This window comes from Larimichthys crocea, chromosome III (assembly GCF_000972845.2).
Source record: "Larimichthys crocea isolate SSNF chromosome III, L_crocea_2.0, whole genome shotgun sequence".
Lineage (NCBI taxonomy): Eukaryota > Metazoa > Chordata > Actinopteri > Sciaenidae > Larimichthys > Larimichthys crocea.
In genome coordinates, this window is record NC_040013.1 from 42,038,855 (window position 1) to 42,064,189 (window position 25,335).

The following is a 25,335-nucleotide window of genomic DNA, read 5'->3' on the forward strand; positions in this document are numbered from 1 at the left end:
GTAAAGCCAACTTCCCACAAACACCTCGCAGACTTTTATCAGTGATTTGGTTCAATGTAATGAGATTTTTCCAGGTATCAGCAGCCCAAAGGAACTGGCCTCTGAGGTACAACCACTGCTTCCCATGTCTATCACAAAAGCTAAGCTAACTGCCAGTGGTTAGATGCACAGTTTGATTTCCTGTGAGGCAGCTAGCCGTGTTTTCAACCTCGACAGGTGGTTTTAGACATCCAGTCAATGACATTGTATTTATCCCCCTAAGCTAGCTGCAGCCACTACCTGGATAATCCATTGAACCTTAGATGAACCCAGAGCTTTAAAAGCAGCACTGGCAGCTGCTCTATGAAAACTAACCTCTAGGAGCGTTCAGTTCATAGACATGGAGGAACTTTCACAGTTCCCGCAAGAGCATCTCTTACAAAGGCACATCTATCAACAAAATTTGTTTTGGTCTATCTGTGATCATTTTCTTGTGAGGGAATTAGATATATAATGTTTGCCAGCAGGAGAGTGATCAAAAACAACAAAACTGATAATGCTTCTTTGAGATGTTTAAGTAGGCTGGGAAATATAATGTTGTCGAACATTCAGTAAGATCTAAATGTTGATCTTAGCTTCATTTTCTTCACCTTGCCAGAGCTCGCAAATAGTTCAATAATCAACTGCCAAAATGGAAAACAGTGATGTTAATTGTTACCAACCATAGTGACATGGCTCAGCGGATACCACTGTGGGTTAAAGTCAGTAGGTTGGGCAGTCCAACCCTTTGCTAAAAGTTAAAATATCTCAAAAACTAATAGATAAATAATTGAGCATTCATGGTTCCCAGATGATGTATCTGAATGGCTTTCCTTTGTATCAGCTCCAGCAGGTTGATAGTTCTTGAGTGAAAATTGTTGACAACTAATAACAGATTTCCATGACATTTAGTGTATACTATATGTTCCCCACATAATGAATAAATTTGGTGATGACACTAACACTGTCATGCTCAATATAAATGACAGATATAGATATAAATAAAGATATGCAGGCACTTTATTATTTTATTTGTCTAATTGTGTTTATTTTTTCTTGTTTATTAATGGAACACAAACAGAAAGGAAAAAAAAAATCCCTGGTTTGAAAAACGGTTTATTAATCTTCTTTCCTCTCTCTCCCTCCCCCACATCTGTTCTGCTCTCACCTTTTGCTCTCACCTTCAAAATACCCTCACTTCTAATTCCAATGTCCCGACACATGCACACTCACACGTCCTCCTCCTCCTTCTTCTCCTCCTCCTCCTTGCCCGCAACTGCTGCCCTCCATCCTGTTCCAGAGTGCGACTGGAGCTGTAACGCCTGTAAAGGCCCTCTGCGGACAGATTGCCTGCTGTGCATGGAGGGATACGTACTGCAGGAGGGAGTGTGCACCCAGGGGTGCTCCCCTGGCTCCTATCGGGACGGAGACAAATGCCTTGGTCAGTCTACAAAGCTGATAAGTTGTTTCAATAACATGCATTAGAATTCTGATTAATGAAAGTATTTCAGGAAGATCATTTGGTATGCTTAAATCTTTCCCTCTGAAGCCACAGCGTCATGTCACTTGGATGTCTTTTGGGTTATATCCTTGAGTTTTAAACTCTCAATATGTGTCTGTCTCTCTGCCAGGCTGTGACGATCACTGTATGGAGTGTAATGGTCCTGGACAGTGCCAGCAATGCCAGACTCCCTACGCAACCCTGCAGGGTCAGTGTGTGCTAGAATGTGGCAGAAACTACTTCCTGGACGCCTCCTCTCAAGTCTGCAAACGTAAGAGATAAAACTTTGCTGTATCCAATCCTTTTTTAAATCTTACATTTTTACCTATTAAGTAGTCCAGGACATGAATACAAAAGCGGGTATCTGTGCAAGGTCAGTTTATCAGTTTAAAATTGAGAAAAAAGGGTTAAAATTAAAGCAAGCAAACATTAAAGTGTCTTTTGTTGAGATGGTTATAGAAACATTATGTCCAACACATAAAAAATATAATATTTTCTAGAGGTAGAAATATATGAACGAAACTATGAATTGTCATTGTGTGGTTTAGTAAAGTAAAGTAAAAAAAAAAAAAAACTAAGCACAAAGAAAAAATAAAGAAAACATGTTCAAGCTTTCATTATATTTCTTACTCACTACATGTTGTTTAGCTTGCTCATCCGACTGTGTGCTGTGTGACGGGGTCGGACGCTGCAAAGCTTGTCGTGACCAAACATACCTCATGGAAGGATACTGCACACCAGACTGTGGACATGGATACTATGCAGACCAGAAAACCAGGATCTGCCACGGTAATAGGATGAAGTCTGTCTGTGTTTTATGTTTAAAGTGAATAGTGGTTATTACTCCATAGCAGAAAATGACCATCAATAGAGGGCGGACAGAGTTAAGAGCTGTGATCAATTTCTTTTACTCAAAATTGCCTACTCTCACTTACGGAACAAGTATAGTTTCTGAATACTGTCGTCCCACCTCTGGGCACAACCTAATTGAAAAGCCCCAGGTCAAGAATCACATTAATACAGTTCAGTATTCAGCGTTATGATATTAATAATACTCCTCTTTGGATGTCTCTGTTGGATTTCTGCACTAATGAATTTTCATTAAACTCTTTATTGAAGTATGATTTTGCAATGTTACAGGCCTGCGTCAGTGGCAGTTCACATGCAGTGAGCATTTTTAAGTCAAAGAGAAGTTCGATCAATAAATACAACTTGGTTTAGAGATTAGTTTAACTAAAATAAAATGTCATCCTCTGTAAGTCATGTGAAGTCACATAAAACATCAAATAATAAAATAATCATTTGCATCTGCACCATATACAACATATACAATTATATGCAAATTCAATCATGAAAGCATTTATAAATAATACCCCAAGAAGTCACATAAAAACAAATAAATGTGTTGGGTTGCCAGGCAACATACTGATTAACCAAGGCATACAGCGGTGAAGGCAACAGTGTGGAGCCAAGTTGTTAAATGTTAATGTCTATCTAAAGCTGCAGCTCATATAGTGTAGTATGTGTGCTGCTCTCGAGTTTAATTCCTTAATGAACACGTCATCATCAACATCATAATGCTACACAGCGGTCAGATAGTTACTTTGTTTGTTATTTATTTGTGTTAAAGTTCAACATATTAAAAGTGAACTTTAAAAATGTCATCAAATATAGGCCCTTGCAGGTCAGAGCTGAAGACAGTTATTAAAAGGATGCAATAATTGGAGATCACAATAGTGACAGTAGTTAAGTGTATTTTCATTCTATGGTTCAATGAGTATGGTTAAAGTAAGGCTCTTCAGTGTTTTCAGCTGTTTATAGGTCAAACTGTTAACACTAATTGCCTGACACTGGACGTTTCTTATTAGTAATATACTAACTGGTTCTTCTGCACACTGAAAAGAGCATTGTCTGCAGAGTCAGGTCATTAGAGGCCTATATGTTCAAACATTGGCTGTCAGCTGGAAGGAAGAGTTGCCTTGAGGCCTTTAGCAGCAGACTGAAATGATTAATGAAATGTGACAACGCATAATTCTAATATATTAACATGTGCCCTTTATGAGTGATAAATGCTTCATTTTTGTGAAATAATGATCATTTTCATTTTTTCTTCAACTAATCCCCAAGTTAATCAAGTGAAATAGACTGGAGAGAAACTGCTGTTTTGAATTGTTTGTTTTGTTTGTTTCATTTTTACCAGCAATGAATAAAAGTTGAAACTAGTGCTTTGATTTATAAACTTACACTCATTTGCGAGTTTAATTACATGGCATAAAGTCTGATATTTTATAGCGCCTATTGGCATCATTAGAGGAGATATAATGAGATTACAACATGGCCTCTCAAAAGAGCTGATCTTTCAAAAGTTCCCTAACAAAAGTCAGTTCCAATTAACGCAAACTTCTAAAATGCCACGCCAAGTCCGAGGTGTCTTGCTCATATTTCATCAGCCATTTCTCCTCCACACACACACAAACACACGCACACACACACACATACACACACATATGCATAAACAACCACTTTCCTGTTTTCATTTCATAACCTCCTCTCATCCCCTACACCACCCACTACATGACTAAGCTGCAGTTTTAATTAGATAAAGTTTAGGCTTTAAGATTCATTAGAATGCATTAATTCTGGTAATTATAGGCTGTATGTTTTTCAGTGCGTGAAGATAATTAGATAAGTTTCTTTTTTAATTTATTTATTGTGAGCTTTTCACAAAATTATCACAATTATCAGTTGTGATCAAAATAACTGGACATCATACCCTAAAACTATTAGTTTTCAAGTACACTTAATATCTCGTGTACAAAAGATGAACATGAACCTATAATTTCTTTACCCATCGTTATGACTGTGTGTACCAGACTTATCTCATGGGCGTATGTTATGTTGTGTGTGACACAACTCAGAGGCAAAGTTTTTAAACCTTTTTCACCTGGATTTTGCGTTGATAACGGCATTAAAGATCATGCATTTTACTTTTTCTTTCTCTTTCTCCCCTTCCTTCTCCCCTTTAGTAAATACCCACCCACCTGCCCTTCAGATCAACGGTTCCCTGCTGATTCCCCTCGGTGGTTTTGCACCACTGCCCCAAACCTTACTGCAGGTTAAGGACCCTGACAGTCCGTCTGAGCGGCTGATCTTCCAGCTTGTTCAGGGCCCAAGTAATGGACAGCTGTACCTGTTCAAAAGGGAGGAGGGAGAAGAAAGGGAAGGCCATGAGATGTCAGGTCGAGAACTGGCCAGAGATGACACCTTTACTTGGGAGGATCTGAGAACTGGCCGGGTCCGGTTCAGACACCAAAAAGACCAAACCAGGTCTGTATCTGATGTGGTTTAGTTGTGTTATTTGGGGGGAGGATAATGCTTTAAGGGAAGACGATGCATCCAGAAACACTGAGAAACTATGAAAAACACGCTGAGGGAGATTCTGTGTCCAAAGTGAGTTTTAAGTAGTTTGGTGTTAGATAACTGGCCAGCCTGGCAACACATCCAGATATTCCCAGCAGCTTGAGTTAAATAAAATTTATAAATAAATAAATAAAATAGCTTTCTGATACCTCAATGGTAAATGTCAGTTTTTGGTGTCAGTTCCTCAGAATCAAAGAGTGAAGGCTTCCTTTCAGAGTTGTCATTTTGCACTGACATTCAGCAGTGACACAGGAAAAATCCATAATGCAACAGGCAGAAAGACAGATTTCTTATGTCCAAAGGCAAAGGAAATAAAGTGGGAAATAAGGCAGCCAGACGGCAGCTTTGATGTAGCATCAAGAGAGTGACTGTGCAGGTGGAGATTTTTCCTCAGAGGAAGCTTATTCTTGTCAGACATGTTGATGATCCATTGGTCAGTTTAATCCAGAGTAAAGGAAAGGCTGTCATGGATCACAGAGCTAATAAGAATCAGTCGATCTTTAAAGAAAAAAAACTCTGTGGGATCACGTGCCACCTACTTGAAAAACAGAATAAAAGTGGAAAACAAGGAAAACCTAAATAAAAGTGTATGCTTTCAGAGAGTTTTATACACATTCTTTCACCAAATAAAAATACAAATTTTGATGGAAGGCACCATAGAGCACTGCCAGCTAACAGCAAATCATGTTTGAAGTTTTCTGTTTGCATGTTAGGCTTAGACAGCATTAGGTTAATTGGTGACTTAATTGTGTGTAAGCTAGGTAATAACTTACATTTGTCAGTGCAACACTGCATCCCACACTGACACAAGAGATAAAATCCATGAAAAGACACGACGAAGAGACTCGACAAAAAAAAACCCAGTGCATTCTTGTTGGCAAGCGAGATAGAGAAGGAGAGACAGGAACCTGAAACTCGATTTGGTCATTTTGTCAGTATTTCTGTGGTTTATCAGTGGTATATAAACTGTAAAATCAAGTGTGTCATAACTCACTAACTAAAAACAATTGTCTCATATGAAGGTGTTTAACACTGATTGAACATTCTTCGTTAGACCTGTGCCATACTCACATTTGCTGTATGAAGGGGGCATACCACAAAATGTGAAGATCTCCCAGTAGGTGGGAGGTGACACTGCCTGCAAATGATTCACCTCATTTTCATACCCGTCAAATCATTCAGTGAGCCCTTGTTCCCCATATGGAAGCAACTGCATTTGTTATGTTTCTTCACATATTTATTGTGTATATAACAGTGTGAAGCAATGCAAGGAGTTTCCCAGATTGTCAAATTAACATGCCATGTCTATTTTAACATATACATATACAGTACATGTCTCCTTCCTCTCCATCGATGGCTATCCTGACATTTCATTCTGTGCTGCTCTTATTGTCATTCAAGCTGCCTGCCAACATTTGATTTATGCAGCTCCATGGTCAGAAAGTTCATTTCTATTAACCTACACAGAAGCAGAAGCATTACATTTACGCTTCTGAATGTGGTCAAATTTGCATATGCATTTGATTACCTCAGTGTGAATCTTCAGTGCCATGGATCAAAGAGCTTATCACTATGTATAGAAGGAATACATGCATTCTCTTAAAAGCTCAATGTGATGCCAGTTTTCCTTCCTATAGCTGGTCTGCTGTGGCCTTTTCCTGCCACAAATATGTGGCATTTTGGGTTTGAGCCTAATGTCTGTTCAGCCACTCATATTGGATAGATTTGTCAATCCTGACTCAGGCAATCTGCCTTAAAATGGCAGCATGCCAGTGAATTAGCAAACTATGGTCCACTGCCCAGTTTTGAGCCATTAGATTATTGGAGACAGTAAAATGCAAATCTTCAAATAGGCTTAAATCTGCATATTATAGCCATATTTTTCAAATGATTTGGAGTGGGGGGTAATGGCTGCAGACAGAGCCACAAACAAATGCTGTCAGATTTGATTCCTTTTAGAGTTGTTGTGTCCAACAGAGGAAAACATTTTGTGTCCAAATGCTGCCAAGCAAGAAATTCTCCAGTATACCAACTCACACACTGCATATCATTATGGACAAAAGAGATGGCAAAAAATATAATCCTGAAATTTGGTGGTCTGTTAAAGATGAACTAAAGTAATTTCATTTTTTTCATTTTTTCAAAAGAAGGTATATTCATTCACCGTGCCAAGTTTCAAGACACCACAAACAGCTTTTCATGTCTCAAGTGAAATACTTTACTATTGAGAAGGATTTACACACACATACTACACAAGCACACAGATCAAAAGCTGTTCCACTTTTGTGTCAACGCTGCATTTAAAGATAAAAATCCATATTTCATCTATAATGAATCCAACAAATACACCAATCACATTTATAACCTGCCCATAAAATGAGATTTAGAAGTACTACAGCATTTTTCCCATGAAATGTATTTTTTATGTTACTTTAATATGCTGTCCGATACATCTTTAATGGGCCACAATTATTATAAACAATATAAATGTTGTAAAACTGTGAAAAATCTCACTTTTGCTGCAGGAAATCATGCGCTGTAAGAATGTGTTATGTGTGAGATGAATTTTAAAGAGGAAAGTTTTTCGCAGACTCTGTATTGCTCTCGTGTTCAGGTGTCCAACAGTTATCAAATATTAAAGCCATAGAGACTATGGCTGAAGAAGATACAGATATACAGATACAGGAAAATGTTGAAAAGTAATAATTACATTTAGTATGTAATTCTGATGTACATTTTCTGTTAGTTCATACACTACAATTCAGAGGAAAATATTGCCGTACCTCAATGCATTTATTTGATAACTTTAGTGACTAGGTACCTTTTTTAGATTTAGGTCAGTAATCTAAAATATAATCAACAAATAAATCATCATATATTATTATAGGTTAAAATAAGAATTTACACAAGCTACCCAGCAATATATACATTTTTGAAATCAGCTCTACCTTTACCAGCTGCAACACCAAAGTGAAATGCAATTAATACAACACTTAATACACACTAATCCAATAATATAATGCATGATACAGTGCATATAGTCATTCTCCACCGTTAAACTGTCGTGTTTCTATAATCACATAGAATGGAAAGCTAAACATAGGGCATTTTGTGTATTTTGCAGCGACTATAGTTTCTCTTAAACTCGGAAGGAGAAAGTGAAACAAGGGGGTTGCAATCTGCCACTGTGGTACCTTTTATAAAACTTGTGTCCTTTGAGCCGCCACTAAACCAACAACCTTCTCACTCCTTTGGTCCTTCAGCCACAGTTGGCCAGGCACCTGCCCAAGGGATTTATGGGTAATAAGCCTTGCCTTTGATGATGCTGAGACGGTACAGTCAGAGGAAATATTAGTGATGAAGAGTGTGTGTGAGCAGGTGGGCTTGTGTGTGTGTGTGTGCATGTGTGTGAGGTTACTGTCCTCCACTCTCTAGATAGCACTCAGGTGATTAGCTTTAATGACTAACGCACTAGTTTAGCCTCACAGGACTCATTATCCCAGAAACCTCCAGGGCTGTTTCTAGGTCATGTTCATTAAAAGTGAGTCAAGGAAAGAGAGTGAGATCAAACTTAGAACTTTTACTGTAAATGATCTGCTTTCAACTGATTTCTTTCTTTCTGTCTTTCTTTCTTTCTCTTTGTAGGACTGGTGAGTTCAGCTTGCGTGTCGCTGACCCCCAGCTGTTTTCTCAACCAGAAACAATTCAAGTTCAAGCTGTGTCAATGCAGGTAATGTATTCTCTCAGTGTCACTGACATACCTTTTCTTAAAAATGTCACATAAAGTTGCACCCAGACTGTAAGTGGTTGCATCATTCATGTATTCTCCCAGCATAGAATTAGCTACAAATAGTATATCAAATAAAAATGGCTGCCTTTTCTTTTCTTTTCTTTTCTTTTTCTTTTTTGCTATGTAGGTCAATTCTGTAACATTACAGATAATAGAGAAGAAGTCTGCCAAGGCATCTTTTTCTTAATTTAGGCTGTCTAATTTTAGACTGCCTTGGTCTGTACACTAAGGTCTAAAATGTCAAGTCAATACTCATGGTCAATACTCGTTTCCTTGTTGAGGAACAGAGAAATAACACTTAAAAAGCAGCCTCCCTCCAGAATGAGATGGACTGCTGCTGCTGCACACGACAACAGTTGAAGACAAGTGGTGTTTCTTTGTTTCTGGCAGCCTTGTTCTGTACACTCAGTCCATCCATTTGCTGGCGGGCGGGTCACATCAGGCCCAGAAACAACCTTGGAGTGGCCCAGCATACATTAAAATTGATATATGACCAATTAAGTAAACTACATAGCATATGGAAGTAGCTAATGAGCGAGCCATCCTGCTTCCTTCTCATCACAGTAAACGGATAACCATTGTTTTCTTATGTCAGTTCCAACCATGCTTCAAAACATCTGGCTACTGACAGTCATGGTGATGGCAGAGCTCTATTAAAATATTTCTCTTTTAGCCCTGAAATGTAAAATTGACAATGAAAAGCATCTGTTTAAGCACTTTATTTTTATTTTACCACCAAAATGCCAAACTTTCTGGGTAAACTTTCCTGAGGGATCACAGGAGTGGGACACTAAAGTACAGAGTTTGATTGCATCTTGCAGTCAGAGCTGGTGGTGTGGTCATGCACAGACCAAGAGAGAGCTACAGAAGCTTCTATCGTGTACCCTGGATCTTGAGTTGTGTATGTGTGGGAAAGAGGGAGGGGAGAGAGATAGATGTGTTATTGGTTACTGTCATTGCCACTTGTCATGGTTCTGTGCAATGATAGCACTGAAAGCTCTTTTTTCTGTTTCTGCACTTTGTGGTGTGCCTTGGTCAGATATGTGACAAACAACAAAAACATGCACTAAACGTAACTTTGCTGCATCTTTCTCGCTGATCTGAATTCCTCTGACTGTATTGAGGATGATCTGCTCAGAGTGATGTCGGGGCTGATATCAGACTGACAGCGGGCTGTGATTGGTGCTGAGCTGACCTCTGATTTTGGCACAAATATGGAAAAAATAATAAGGAACGAGGGATTAAAGGCTCTCTTGCTGAGATTTGCTGATGGGTTAGTGTGACAGCTGTGTAAAAGTGCTGTGTGTGCGGGTGTGTGTGACTGCATAACTAAGGGGACAAAGTGACAGGTGGTTGATAAAGAATAGCAGAACTGGAAACGTAACCAATTAAAGTACGTAGGCGTGATGAACTGAGTGAAAAATGTTTCATTTGTCTTTTATTAGAAAAAAGAAAATCATCCATATTTGTCATTAACGGACCAGTCTGTAGGATTTAGTGGTATGCATCAGTGTAGTCACCTCACTTATCTATCTAGAGCCGGTGTATAGCTTGTCCACAATGACAGGCTCAGTGGAAGAGGACCATTGTAAAGTAGTGAAAACACATAGATTCTTATTTTTAGGTGATTATACACTAATCTGTCATGCCCAATCAATTTCTTTCAGTAAACAAAGACACCCAAATCTTACACACCGGAACTTTTAAATACGATGTAATGTATGTATATAACTGAGAGAATAGTTTTTTCTGTGCCACACACTTGTTAGTGTTTACCCAACATTTCAAACAGACTTTTCAAGGTCTCTGTGGTGACAAAACCCATTTCATTAGAATACGTGACTGCGTTCATAAATTTGAGCGGTCGCTGAGTAAATTAGTTCTCAGAGCACAGAATGCTGCTTAAAGATGACGAGATGAGTGGAGCTGCAGCATTTGGGTCTGTTTGGGGAGACTGCTCAATTACACCATCTCTCAAGCTCAGTTTTCTCAGACAATATTAATCGAAGCAGCTGATAAGGAAAGAACAGTAATTAATCCACATATCTCAACCTTGACCGTGACTATGTTTTGACCCACAGCGCCTTGGCCATTTTTGTCCAGTTTTCTGTTTTTATTAATAAATAATACAGCAATTGATTTGCAGTAAAGTAGAACTAAATCATCAAACTACTTTTTCCAGATGAAAACCAATGTATGTGTATGTATATACCTTCTGTTTGTTTAGTTGTGTTGTTGATAGATTCAGATCCAGATATTTTAGTTCAGTGGAAAGTATTTGAATTCTACATTTCTAGCTATAAATATGCTGAGCGACCTCCCTCCAAAACAACTCAGACTCAGCTATTGCATTTGAGTTTTGCTATTGGCTGATCTTGGAGGCAGGTGGCATGTATGGTGCCAGCTTTCATCAACCACTCACGATCCGTCCAGTCCTATAAAGCCAACGTCTCCTGACTCTTGCAGCCTGTGGCCTTCCTCATGGATGATAGGATCAGTTAGTTTTGGGTTATCTTTAACAAGTGCAACGACAAATTGTCCTATAGTACTATTTGTTTAGTCAGATAACTAACTTTTGTATTTCTCCTTGGCTGTCCTCACCAGAAAAAAAGCTGGATTTGTTATTTGTTTAATAGCTTAAATAACTTATTTTTAGTTTTCTCTGGTGAATAATGCCCTTTACTCTCTTAGGAGCAAAGTCAGCAGTAGCATGATAATATTGTGGTAATATTGTGCAAAACTACATAGTAAGGTATTTGTGGTGGTAGATTAGGTGAACAAATTGCCCTTGAAAACAAATATTAAACCACTATGCTCTTGGTCAGTCCTTCAACTTTAAACAGCCACAAAGATAGATACACAGCCACAGTCTCGGGTAGCAATCACCCGAGACTACATCAAAGAGCATCACAAATAGTGATGTAACTTCTTGTTGTTTGCAGTGTTATAGAGAAAGATTCCCAGAAATTCACTTTGCTTCTTTGTTGAAAAAATAGATCTTTCTATATTTGTACATTTGTGTTGTGGAAAGTCTTCAGAAAATGTCAGAATTGCTTGGAAAGACACCACTCAACATATTCAAACCACAGCACAGACCAAACCAGACATTGATCTTGTATATTGGCCCCAAATGCAAAATCCATTGTTAAACAGGTTGACTGTAGATATTGTGGCATGCAGAAAAGGACCTTTTGTGCTTATGAAACCACCCCCTGTATGTTAAGGCTATAAAGGAGAAACTGCTGATTGAAATCTCCATCAGCTTCAGATTATAATAGTTTAAGGAATGAAAGGTCTGAGTTACAGATAGCCTGTCCCTGTTCTGAAACAGAAGTGGCTGCTTTTTTAAAAGGGTTTCTTAGACTATGGTATCTGCTAATGGCATTTAATAAAGAGGTGGTCTCAGGTACAAAGCATACAGGGCTTTTTGTAGTCTACATATTCATCTTTAAGTGTCAGTCTTTTAGTTTCTGAGGCTTTTCACTGTAGTGATATCTTTGGCACTACCATTTCTTTTCTGCATTGCCCTTAACTGTCAACCAACACCAAGACATATTCTAGATTTTTTTTGTTGATGAAGTTCAGAATGCTTATTATTATTGAAAATAGGAGTACACAGTGTAATGGCTGCAATTATACTTCAATACACTGTTTTTGTCCAGGTACAACAGTACATCCACTGTCTTCCTCAGCATTGAGACAGCTTGGCACCAAAATGGGAGGGGAGAACTGCAGCATTGTTTACAAGCGTCTAGAGACTGGGGGATGAAATCGACTTGGTAAACGCTTCGCCTCTGCTCGTCATGCCTCTGAATACCATCTAGCACTGTACGAACACTGCAGGGAAAACAGAAACAAATAAAGAGCGAATGAAAAAAACCCCAAGAGGCAGCCCAAAAACCCTTTTCCATCTTCTTGGAGTGCTGCCAAGCCCCAAGGGCCCCATACAGTAGGTGATGACAACTCTCTCCCAAATTTGAACCTCACCTGAAAAGGTTAGCCCTCCCACCCGAGTGCGCCTGTGTTTGTGTTTGTTTTCGCCTGCCTCAGGGGAGAGATTTTGCTGGTCTCGTTTAGTGAGCGAACATGTCTTAGCACGATTTAAAAGTAGCAAAAACAGATACTTTTAGCCCCCACCGATACACCCAAAACCTTTTGTTTTCCTCCTGCGAAACGCTGAAGTGACGACACAAGATTTAGGTGGGCTCCCCAGAGCCCAGTTGCTTGTCTGTTGGAGTCGCCTGTCTGATGTCTACAAATTGGCCTCCAAACGCCCGCCAACCAAACACGTAGGGCAAAGCTGTGGATAACAAGACATCTCCTATGTTTTTTAAGCTTTGGTTTCAACCCTGTGTCTAGAAATCTCCGCCAGAGGTCACTTTGGCTTGAAGACACGCAGAAGTGTATGTGTGTCACTTTTCACAAGTCATTTTTCTCTGTGGCGCCAGCTTGTTTCATACGTTTGCTTAAGCTGCTGCTTTAATGGAAAAAGGCTGGAGCTCAGCCAACAGCCATTCTGGGAAACGGATTGGACCTGAGCCTTGCGTGGCTCAGAGCAACCTGTCTGACAACTAGTTTGATTTAGGACCATGGTAGAGTGGCATCTATGCAGGGACAGCCCTGCATCTCTACCTGCACCTTCATCACAGCCAGGCCGCACTGCTGAGGAGTTGAATAAAATGAACTGCATCAGTTTTGGTTTTCTTTGCCCTTTAAGCCTTCAATTTTTGTTTATATTTGTTCTTTTCTGTGTTAGATATTAAAACACAGACACACAGAGAAGATGCAAATGCAGTTGTAGGCACATGCAAATCTTTCATTGGCAATTTCTAAAATGAACTCTGAGCTCAGAATATAGTGGACAATGTGAAAAATGTTTTATTTTGATGTCCCAAAAAGCATGAAAGAACACAAAAGTACACTTTGCATAGTGGGCAGAAAGACAAGCTCAGAGAAACACAACTATTGGCAATTAATATAATTAACTTGTAAAGAGTTACCTTTTTCGCATACCACATAAACACAGCAACATTTTCATTCATATGGTTTCTGTTCAAGTCCAATATTCATTTTCTTTTTAGCTCTACTTTGGTCTTTATCAACTCCTGACTTTGTATGCCTGCCTTTTGCTGCAGCCCTCAGACTCTACCTGTATATTTGGAGACTAAAAACAATCAGAATCAGAATCACGTTTACTGCCAAGTAGGTTTGCACTTACAGGGAATTCGACTTGGTGTAATAATCAGTGAGCTAAATGAGGCTAAATGCTACATATAGTTGAAGTGTTAGTGTTACTTTCCAGAAAATATCAACACTATGCAATAATCAGTCGTTTTTACACAAGCATAGAGGTACAAACACAGACAGAGGCAGTCCGGATAAAATCATACCCTCTCTCACAATAGGAGGTCTCCCATACTCACCGGTGGACCTAAAATGACTTTGTTAGCGAAATAAAGCTTTTCTTCCACCACTGTGAGGCTTCAGGTATGGCTGAGTGCAGCTTAATGAGGTGCCCCGCAACCTTCATCATCTTCTTCCCTCAGCTGCAGGACACCACAGCCTCAACACCCTGACCCTCTGGGAGAAAATTCATCATCACACAGTTACTGTAGGCAGTATTTGGGAGAAATTGCCGCATATGTCTTGCTGTGCTTTTAAAAGTTAAAAAAATGTTCTCAGTGCTGAAACTTTGCCCTTTTCCCAAAAACAAGGTGTTGCAAGGATCTGTCTGCCTGTCTGTCTCTGTCCGTTATACTAGACAGATTATAAAGCATGTTTTTACTCTCAGCCTGTCTTCCTTTTTCTAGCCTCCAAGGATTGTCACTCTCGCTCCTTTACCCGTGGAGGGCCGTGGAGCCTTGGCAACCATCACCAAGTTGGTCTTGCAGGTCGATGACCCTGACAACCCTGCCGATGTCCTGGTCATGATCCTTGAACCACCCCGACATGGCCGACTGACCCGTCTCCACAGTGACAGGGCACTCAGCCGATTTAAGCTGGAGGAGCTGTCACGGGAACAGATCCAGTACATTCACGACGGCTCGGAGGGCACGGAGGATGGGGTGGTGCTGCAGATCAACGACGGCCACAGCTACAAGAACGTTCTTCTCCAAGTCCACATCAATCAGAAGGTAGGGTGGACAGAGGGGGAAGGATGGGAGATTAATGGCTCAGGGATGACTTTGATATTTACGTAATCAATTTATGCTTTCAAAATCCCCAAATTAGCAGCTGTAGAAGTCTGTATTCATCCACTGATCCTACATCTAACCTGCAAGTCTAGGGTCTGATAACCAACTACTTTCTAGATAGGAGATTTTACATTTTCTCTTATATAGGAGACCTAGTGCATTGCTGGTTAAAAACTTAAACAATGGCTACAACCAAGGCGTTCACTCGACGCGCAACCAGGTGCCGCAAAGGTGAAAGCAAACAACAGATACTCTTTAAGTCAAGGAGACTTGATTTAAAGGCTCTCTGGTGTTCAATTTACAGACGTCCTGCTCCCCACTCCCAGTTCAAACATCAATGCAGAGATAAAAGACCTGCATCAGTCCTTCTTAATACTTGATAAAGTTCTCCCGTGTATGTTACACAACCAGATTAGTGTGTTGCACTTTAAAACTCAAGCATTATTTCACCAAGTATAGTTTTCAGAACGTGAGCAATTGATTTTTTTCCCAAGCAGATCATCTTGAGGACTGAGACAAAGTGCAGAAGTTCACAAAGAACGTGGTGAGACTATAAGACTATGATAAGTGCATCTGCTAACAAATCCACACAGAAATGACTCAAAGCAACATCTGTTAGATGCTATATATCCATTGTACTCTGTACAAAGGATATATAGCATGTAGTGGTATGCATAAGGCAATGCATGCAGGCAAGAATCATAATTTATTATGATGGACAATTCAGCAGTATAAAGAGAATTCCTTTTACATTTTCATGCCTTTTTGAGTTTGCAGAGTTGAACATATTCTGAGTTTGTCCTCTGGCAACATGAAGCACTTTTATGTGCAGAAGCATTAAATCCAAGTGAAAATACTTAGTTTTAATCGGTTTAAAATGGAATAAATGCCAAGCCTTATGCATGTGTCATTTATTTAAATAAGCTCAGACACTGATTTTTGTTTTCTTCTTTTTTCCTGAAGTTCAAAGTTCAGTAGTCAGGAACAGAAAGATGCTTAGTGAATACATTTCCAAGATCAAAGTGATGAGATACAGGGTTACTGCATTTCTGTTTCTTCTGACCAAAAATTTGATTTTCAAAAGAATTATTTAAGCATAAACAGTGTATACAAATATTCGTATTGTTTTTAGTTTGAAACACAGTTCAGTTACAATATTCTGAATTTCTGGAATAACGCTGCTCAAACATCCACTTTAATCCTTTAAATTCCTTTCATTGCCTCAATTTAATCATCCATCACTCTGATTGTACTTGACCTGTCCACGGAGTGTGCTCTGTTGACTTTATCCCTAAAAATAGTTTGCTGTAGGCACAGACTGATCCTCACATATTTAAACACTGTTACAGAAAGAGCAGGTCAGGCTTTAGAAATGGCAGCCATTATCCCTCCTCTGTCATCACTTCTGGTGAAGATGATAACGCAGTTATCTGACAACAAGGGCAGTGGCTATGATGCGGAGGGGGATGTCTAGTGTGTGTGTGTGTGTGTGTGTGTGTGCACTTTAGACTTTGTGTGAACAAGTTTTAGATTTCTTCTGATTGTGGGTTAAAACTAAGGCTAAAAATAATTTTATGGTTTAGATAATACTGTGTGTCAATGAGACTTGACAAGTCTGGACTTGAGGGTCTTGACTTCAGCACTGATGCTGACTCTGTCAATCTCCCACTGTCTACACACACATGTGATCTACAGCTCCACTGTTGGCACACACATACACAAAATTTTACATAGTCACATGAATATACTAAGAAACTCTTCCACGTGGCATCAGCATTGTACTAGATACCTTATTGCAAATAAATCCTCTAAAAATGTTATAAAACATAGCGAAGCTTCTAGGTCTCAAGACTTACAGATTACAATCAAGTTTAAAATTTAAATACAAACAATATAATAATAATTGTTTTTGTAGTGTTTATACACAAGTTTAGACCAGGTCCCTTCGGTGCATTTTAATGACATTTAAATAAATATTGCTTTATTATACAAGATTCAAATGCATAAATATTGATCTGAGTCTCAATTCCCAAAATATGAGCATGTTTTCTAAAAAAAAATATCCATTGTTTTCTGTTCTACACATTGGTCCTTTAAGTCTGAGTCATTTATCAAGTCTTTATTCTCGTAACTGAATGAGTCATGTGACACGTGTCAGTTTGACGTCTAAAGTGAACAGAAAGACAAACATGCAGACACAGGAACATGTATTCTCCTGCTTTCTTTTTTGACAGTCAGAAGCAGTAACTTCACTTGGGTTTGTATTTAATATAATGGACAAATAAACCTGCAAACGATATGAAACATCATCCCACCTTATTGTGCACCAGGTAATACCACAAATACCAGAGAGACTTTTTCAGCGATATGTTTTCTGCTCACACACTTACTACATTCACTTCAGTTTGGATTTGGAGGGCAGCTCTATTTGTCTGGCAGTATGCAGATGGTGCGCTTCAGGCTCAACTCCTCTGCTTTTTCCCCCTTTGTAAATCAATAACATCCCACACACACATACCAGTATCCATTTACTGTAAAATGTCCTGATGCTGCATTCTGTGGTGCATTAGACAGAGCAGGATGGACAGCATGATGGAAAGCTGAGAAAATGCCCCTGATTTATGTCAGAGGCTTTCGGACGGATCCCATCTGCACCAGTGTCCCCACTTCATCCCTTTTGGCTTTTGCTTGATCCACACAGATAAAACAGCATAGTTCAGTGAGGAAATGTATGGAGAGAGTTCCACTTACTGCAGTGATATTGTCTTCTGCCAGGAAACAGGAAGTGGCACACTGAAAACCTTCTAAAAATTAGCAAGACAGATCTCTGCCTACTGAAGACGGAGCTTTATTTGCCAAAATTACCATATATATTGCATCACAGAGCAGCTGAGTTTGTTGAACATGAAGAATGTCAGAGAATTCCTGGATATTCAACTTCAAATTGAAGTTCAAACTTCAAACTGCTGGAGTTGCCAACGTGCCAAGTTGTCTACTGTAGCTGTAGCGATGCAGGCATCCTGCTGAGGAAGCTATTATTGAGAGACTATTGAGACATCAGAGTAAGCTGAAAGCAAAACTGTGATTTGTGGCATGCAAGAGAGCAGTGCAAGGGAAGAATCAGTGAAAAGAAGGAAAAATCAAAGGGGATAAAACCCAAAATCTACTTAAAGAATCTTTCAAAGAAGACTGAATGAACCCTGACGGTGTCCACAAAGCTCAAAAATAATACGGTGAGTGATTATTGGCTCTGCCTAGGTTTGAACAAATCTAAGCCCAACGAATTCTTAGTTTTCAGAGCGTGAAAACTAAACTGACTCTTTGTCCTCCCAAGTCCACCATCAATGCTGCAGCAGTGGTTGTCGAGGCTAGACTGTGCTGGGGACAATGGTCCCCTGAAAGTTGGATTACTGAGTTCTAAAGCATGAGACTAATCAGGCCAGTAATGACCCTGTGATGGAAGGACTTTCTCTCCACTGAGCCTGAGCCCTAAGATGAGCTGGAGTTCAGCTGAATGGGAAGCAGGACACTTAACTTTCAATTACTGTCTTGGAGAACACATTCAGCCTCTGAAAATACCCTGGGTTCTTCTGTTCCCTGGACAAAATGGAAGGAACTTAAATATTCTGATATTCTGATCAGTTGTTGAACTCAAACTGTGTTGGAAGGCTGAGCACTTTGAGTTAAGCCCTTCTCCTGCTGGGCACTTGTCATCATTGTTAAAGCTTTGTTTTGTTACTTTTCAAGCAATATGCCACATTCCAAGTCTGTTATTACATTTTAGATTGCTCTGATTTGTTTCTGTTGAAGCTGGCACCCCATGTCACACAGCCAGTATGTTTACTTTTGCCACATGCTCTGTTATTATAAACACCATGTTTCATTGGGATGAATTTAGAATTTGTTGCTCATAAGGATTTGGTCTCCATTCTTTTGCACTTTCTGTTTGACAAGTCCATCACCTCCTGTTTGCCCCAGTGGAATTATGAAAATATGAGAGATGACAATGTCATTGTCATTACAACAACATGACCATCACAGCCAGCAGCTAACCGATGTTTTATGGATGACGATGACTCCATTTCAGCAAAGTCATTTATTTTTCTTCTTTTTTTTTTTGTGGACTGCAGCCAAAAGCTCTCAGCCCCACATCAACTCTATTTACCGTCCATCTCAGACTTGCTGGCACAAAGCCCTTTGAAGGTCTCTGATTATGCACCTTTTGCGTGTCTGTACTCAATAATACTATGACTAAGGAAAAAATAATATCAAAAAAATAATATTTTGGGCAGCATTAGGGTGTGAAAAAAGAATTTTCTGCAGCATCTGCTAATGACCCTCACTTATACCAACCATTCAACAACCCATTACCTCCTAGCCATATTTAACTCTACACAGTAGACACACTGAAGAGAATAAAAGGCAGAAAAAAAGAGTCTTGGGGCTCTAATTTCCAAAAATCTGTTGTGAATGCAATCTGTCAAGCATCAAGCCCTTAAGGAAAAATCTAAGTCAAAAAGCCAAGCTACAAAGTCTTCTTTCATTCAATTGTACACCTTTAACACCATTGAAATGGTCACATCTTCAGTCCAATACAATGTTTAGGACATTTAAGTCTCAAGTCAGAGCAGTTAAGTCCGAGTCAGTCCTCGTTTTTGTGGGTCTAGGCTCACTCAAGTCAAATCTCAAGCCTTCATCTTCTCATCTATCTAAAGTAACATCGAGCAAATTCAGATTCTTGCTTTCCCAGAGGTCAAAAGGCACATTTACAAACTTAAATGACCATTTCAAATTCTTTGCACATGTCTGAGAGAGATGAGACTGTCTGTATTCGTATCTCACTTGGTCATCAAATCATTACATTTGACTGATTAGGACATTTTTAAGGTGGATGCAGCTGCAGGACAAAGTCAGAAAAGCTAAGAGATCACTGAAAATCAGGGGTATTGGCAAACTTGTAAATCCTAAAAGGTTCCTCTGATCTCTTTTATTTTGTAGAGTGTGCTGTTTCTAGGTCTCAGTGTCCTTGAGAAACCTTGTTGGTCGTCAGGAGAGGTTGGTAATCTCCTGGATGATGTGGTCCTCGGAGTTAAAAGCCTGTCATGCTGACTTATGTGTTTTCTCTTCCTGGGCAATCCGCTGCTCGTCTGCTATTCTTTGCCTGCTACACTGAAATAGTGTGATTTGGATCAGCCGAGCAGCAGGCAGAAGACTCACAGATGGTCTGCAGGTTGTTATCTGCAAACACAGACAGCCTCGCATGCACATGCGCTCATTCTCGCACACCTGTGCACACACATAATCTATTACCACCTACTGCCACAGTGTTTATGTCATTACCATGATCTCTCTGCAGTAAAGTTCAACTGTGTGTGTGTTCAGCTAAAAAGACCAGCCTGATATGAATCTTCAACTAAAGTTTCAGTATTACTTTTTATTAAGGCATCCTTTATAAAGACGTTTTTTATCCTTTTCACTCCATTACAATGCAGTTACAAATGTTTGGCTAATTAGAAAGTATCCATTAAGGCTATATTTTATGTAATTATTGCTGCTGTTAATATACTGTATTTCTTTTGGTTTAGGTGTGCCACAAACTTTGTGTGTGTTGCACGAATTATGTTATCAGTGCTAGTGTTGTTAGTTAAAGTTAGCGATTTCAGTGGACAGCTCGGCAACTAAAGTGATCTGCTTTATCTAAAAGCATCTAAATTTGTAGCTCAAGGAATTTAATGTTAAGTGGCATCATGAGACCAATCAGAAATGCGACAAGTTGGTCATGGTTTTTCCTTTGTGGCTGTTCAATCATATGCTGGCTGCTTCAATTGACATTCAGTCATCAACAATTTTTAGAAAGTGAAGTATCAAAGTTCCTTTATTTCAAATACCATTTTTGCTGAACATTTTGATGTATTAGGCGTTTTTGAATGACGTTATCCTATGCCCCTCTCAAGAGAACTTTTCAGTACCACCACCTCTTGAGGAGTGCTGAAATATAGGTCCAGGAACTCTGCCCAAAATTGGAGGATGAACAATGGAAACAGAAATAGAACCTATGAAGTTCCTGTTGTGGAAAAGCTCTATAACATTTATTCCTTGGAGTATACTTTTGTGAAAAAGAATCTAGTGCAGAATTATGTACAATGACCTGTGAGTTAATGATGACTTGTTTTCAGGCCGTATAAGCTGTGTTGGTAAAATAGGAATATCATTGTTTTTTATTGATTTTCTTACTGTCGAGTTGCCCAGGCAATATCTGTCAACATGAACAGTTTTTATAAAAACTGTTTTTGACAGCTAGATGACCTTAGATCATTTAACTTGATCCAGAATGGAAATATGGAGCTTTTGAGTAAATGGGTTGTTTTTTATAGATGCCCAAGAAGCATTTCATGCAGGTTTTATTTAGGCAGCAATGTGACACGGTGAGTCAGAGGTCTAGATTCAAAACCTCCCTGACAGCAGGTATCTTCTGTGCTGAAATGCCCTTGAGCGACAGTGAATCAATCACTGGCTCTGTGTGCTCTCTGGAGCTGATCCTGCTCTTTGGTCTTTGGAGGCAGGACCAGCAAATGATGAGTTACTCTGTCGTGGATCAATACAGCATCACAGTCCGATTTCAAACATGCGCTGGCATTTCTTAGAAGGAGAAAGCACAGATTGATTATTTTGTGATACTTCTGATTGTTGGAGCAGAATGTGGGATTAGCACTCACATGACACTGCTGCTGATTGACAAAGCTTTACCAAAGACTCCCGGGACGCACAAAGTTAGAACAGATGTGGAAAAAACAAGCTACACAAACTGTGACAACGCAAAGTGAAAGTGGGATCAGGCTACACCTGAGGAACAAACAACAGAGCCTGCTTCTATTTTTCTTCAGTGTTTACACCCCAAAGATTTTTACATGGGGTAATACTCAAGATAATACTCAGTTTACCTTGTTTGAAATAAGTATTTGCTTATGCTACTGTATCTATGTGTTATTCACGCTAATTTTCAGTTTATGAATCCTTTTATATTTAATCTAAATACCTGGCAAACCAGAGGTGATATTTTATATTTTTCCAGGTTGATTGGATTGGACTGGAACAAACCATCTTGTCAGTCCCACAGTGTTCTGGTAAAATTCACAGACAGATGGTAGTTACAAAAGGCAAATGACACAATTGGAGGATGTTTTTTGTAGTCCTACAGTGGATCAAAGGCTGTGGTAATGGCTCTAAAGGATATATATTGACAGATGGGGTATTGTATGGGAATATAGGTTTGAAGAGAAAAACAACCTGATGGTTGGCGTGAGCGCTGACAGGTGAACAAATGGAAGAAATAGTGCAGCAAAACATCCCAGTAATTGGCACTCATACCAAAGCAGACACACAAACAACAAGAGATCTCATAGATGTGGTTAAATGATGCAAGGGTTAAAATCCATATGTGTGTCCATTTTATTTTTCAGGCTGCTGACTCTCCTCACATGCCATCTGTGCTGATGACCTGGGTAAAAGAAGGAGGCATGGTGCGACTGGATAAAAAACACCTGCTGGGGGACTACAAAGGTGTCAGCTCTGATGACATTATCTACACCATCCATGCCTCAGATGGACAACCTAAATATGGTACAACACTTACTCACATGTAATGTCAGATCAGGATAGTCTCTTCAGAACAGGCTCTTTAATACTTCACATACTCCTCAAGTGGCTTTATTTTGGCAGCACAAACAATATTGATCAACATGAAAATAAGTCTATAAGAGACAGACTTGAACCAAAATCACTAATGAATGGGTGGGGTTGTGACAGAAGCTCACTCTTGCAGATCCTGCCACGCTCATGGGCCATGATATTGCCCATTTCATCTTACCATAGCCCGAAGTAAATCAAACAAACACGCCCGTGTCTAATCTTAACCTAAACACAACTATTTTAAGATCTGCATCTAAACTCATCCACCACAGGGCTTATATCTTGTCACAACCATTTTTTTTATCTTACGTCTAAACCTTTTATTTTGGCGGGATAATCACAGCACTTTTGCCCCTAATTCTGGTGTGATATGATTTGGGGATTTCCAGTCATTATAGTCATTGTGTGATATGTAATAACTGAGAGGAACAGTTAATCACCTCCACCTTCTCTATCCAGGTGAGGTGGTGCTTGTGTCCATGCCAGCTGATGGCCCGACAGAAGGCTGGCGCCCCTCACTGACTGACGACAGAGGCTTCACCTCCACGACTTCCTTCACTCAGCAGGACGTCAACGACGGCACCGTCTGGTACCGCCACTTTGGCAGAGGGACCAACAGCGACTCCTTCCAGTTCCAGGTCGGTGCTCATTTATACCCAAACGTGTCTACACTAGCACTTTTACACAGGTAACACATGTGACACAAAGCATACTTTTAGATTTCAATATTTCTGACCTTTTCAATGCATAACTATAATAATTGTCCAGTAAAAACTGAAGAGTTGATCTCAGTGAAACAGAGAGAAGAAGCACTACAACAATGAACACTGAGGATATCATTATGTAAAGAAGATTTAAAACAAAGCATCAACACAAAGGGTTTACTGTAAGTTTGCTCATTTACTTGCATTATCCTTAGCATGCCAGATAAATAGTATCATTACATGAAGTAGTTAAGGAGAGGAATATGCTGACAGGACAAACACACAGCAAGGTTGTTCTTTTACTTACTGCTGAGCGTGTAGTACTGATACTGTATGTACAAATCATTTTTAAAAAGACACTTTGAGATGAGGATACTTCAGGGGACGGATTAAGGGAGGAGATGGTTACAGAGACGCATGTCATTGTCCTCCTCTCTGGAGTGTTCTTTGAACTTCACACTCTTACTCATGTTCCCATGTTCCCTTGTGTTTAGCTCTCTCCCCTTGGCTTGATTTATTTATTTCCCCTTCCTCTTCTTCTTATACATCTCTGTCTCTCTCTTTTTCACCTCTATCTGCCTCTACTGTGTTCCACAGCTTAATCACCAACCACTTAACAGTAATTATGTATTAGTGCAGACATCATTTTGGCATGTGTCTCCTTTTTTTGTCCTTGCTGATTTATCTCCTTCCCATCTCTTCCTTAAGTGTGTACACTGTGAATTTTATTCTCCTTCACTTCAAACCTTGGCACTTCCTGTGTTACTCGTTGGCACTCAAAATCAACCCATAGCGACTTATCTTGATTAGCACTAATGGCACCAATTTATGCACAAATTGGCTCCAAATCCAGGACAATCCCAGTAAAACAGATGCAGCATTCATCATGCAGCAGTTAGAGCACTTTGATGCCAGTCTCTGCTTCACCCCGACGCCATTAGAAAAACAAGAGAGGCAGCCAAAATCTTGTAGCTATATCTAATCATCTCTCCCCCTCCGTCCTGCCCCCTACACTTTGGCTCCATCCATCAGGGCAAACGCTTTTCAATTACACAGTGCTGAATTCAAAATTAATTCTCGAGTGTCTCATTTTGACGGGAAGTGGCAAAGCAGAGGCGAGGAAAAGCGAAACCCGTCACAAACTGAATCGCTGTGAGCATTTGTGCCGTTTATCAGTGACGATTTAACTTAACGCTTGTCAGGGTGGTATTATTGTCCTCCGTTGTTTTTTACCTAAGTGTGCAGCACCTTGTGAGAACAGATTTCTTTTAAATTTGACTGTGTTTCTGCAACTTGGAGTACATTTTTAGATGTGAAGTGCAAATTAAAGATGGTGATTTGGAGCTCATGCGATTTTGTCTTTTTCAAAGTATTTTTCTTACACTTGACTTGTTTCTATAGTGTGACTCAAGAATACTGAACTTATCCAACTTGTCCAAAAAACCAGGCACTAGTGCTATAAATGTATCCTGTTGATTAAAAGGTTTATAGATTACTACCTTGTTTTTTATGGTCGAATGAGGGAAGGATGGTAACATTCAAGGGGAAGACGAAAAAGCTAAGCTGCAGATAAACTCATCGTGTAGCATTGCAACCAGAGCCTGATGATTACTGTGTTCATAAAATAGTTATAAATTAAAAAAGAAATAGTAATTAACTTAAATAATGAGCAGAACTGCATTTGTTTATTCCCCTATAGATGTATCACCCAAAAATCTATGCTTTATATTTAGGTCCAATTCTTTCCGTACAACCACTGTGCTATGTGAAATCTGTGGATATTATCATGCATGTAATTCTAATTTGTAGATTTACTGACCAAAACTATGACATGGTTGTGCATAACTCACCCTTAAAACTGTTTTATTATAGTGTAAACACTAGGCAGAAGAACTCCACAACAAGCTGACAAAACACACAGCACTGAAGCATCTCCTTCTAAATTTCTTATTGCTCATGTTTTAGCAAAAGGTTGCCTTTTTTTACACATCTAGCCCACACAGAGTAACATTATCAATT

General features: G+C 39.4%; 1 protein-coding gene across 1 annotated transcript in view; it reads left to right on the forward strand.

The window, feature by feature from the left end:
- fras1 (Fraser extracellular matrix complex subunit 1) overlaps nt 1-25,335 on the forward strand; it is a 198,245-nt gene that overhangs the window by 125,128 nt on the left and 47,782 nt on the right. Inside the window, exons 23-30 of the mRNA XM_019272470.2 lie at nt 1,319-1,459; nt 1,650-1,790; nt 2,168-2,308; nt 4,546-4,846; nt 8,585-8,669; nt 14,540-14,863; nt 22,384-22,543; nt 23,072-23,250. Coding sequence (XP_019128015.2) covers nt 1,319-1,459; nt 1,650-1,790; nt 2,168-2,308; nt 4,546-4,846; nt 8,585-8,669; nt 14,540-14,863; nt 22,384-22,543; nt 23,072-23,250 — 1,472 coding nt within the window. The remainder of the gene's footprint in view (nt 1-1,318; nt 1,460-1,649; nt 1,791-2,167; nt 2,309-4,545; nt 4,847-8,584; nt 8,670-14,539; nt 14,864-22,383; nt 22,544-23,071; nt 23,251-25,335) is intronic.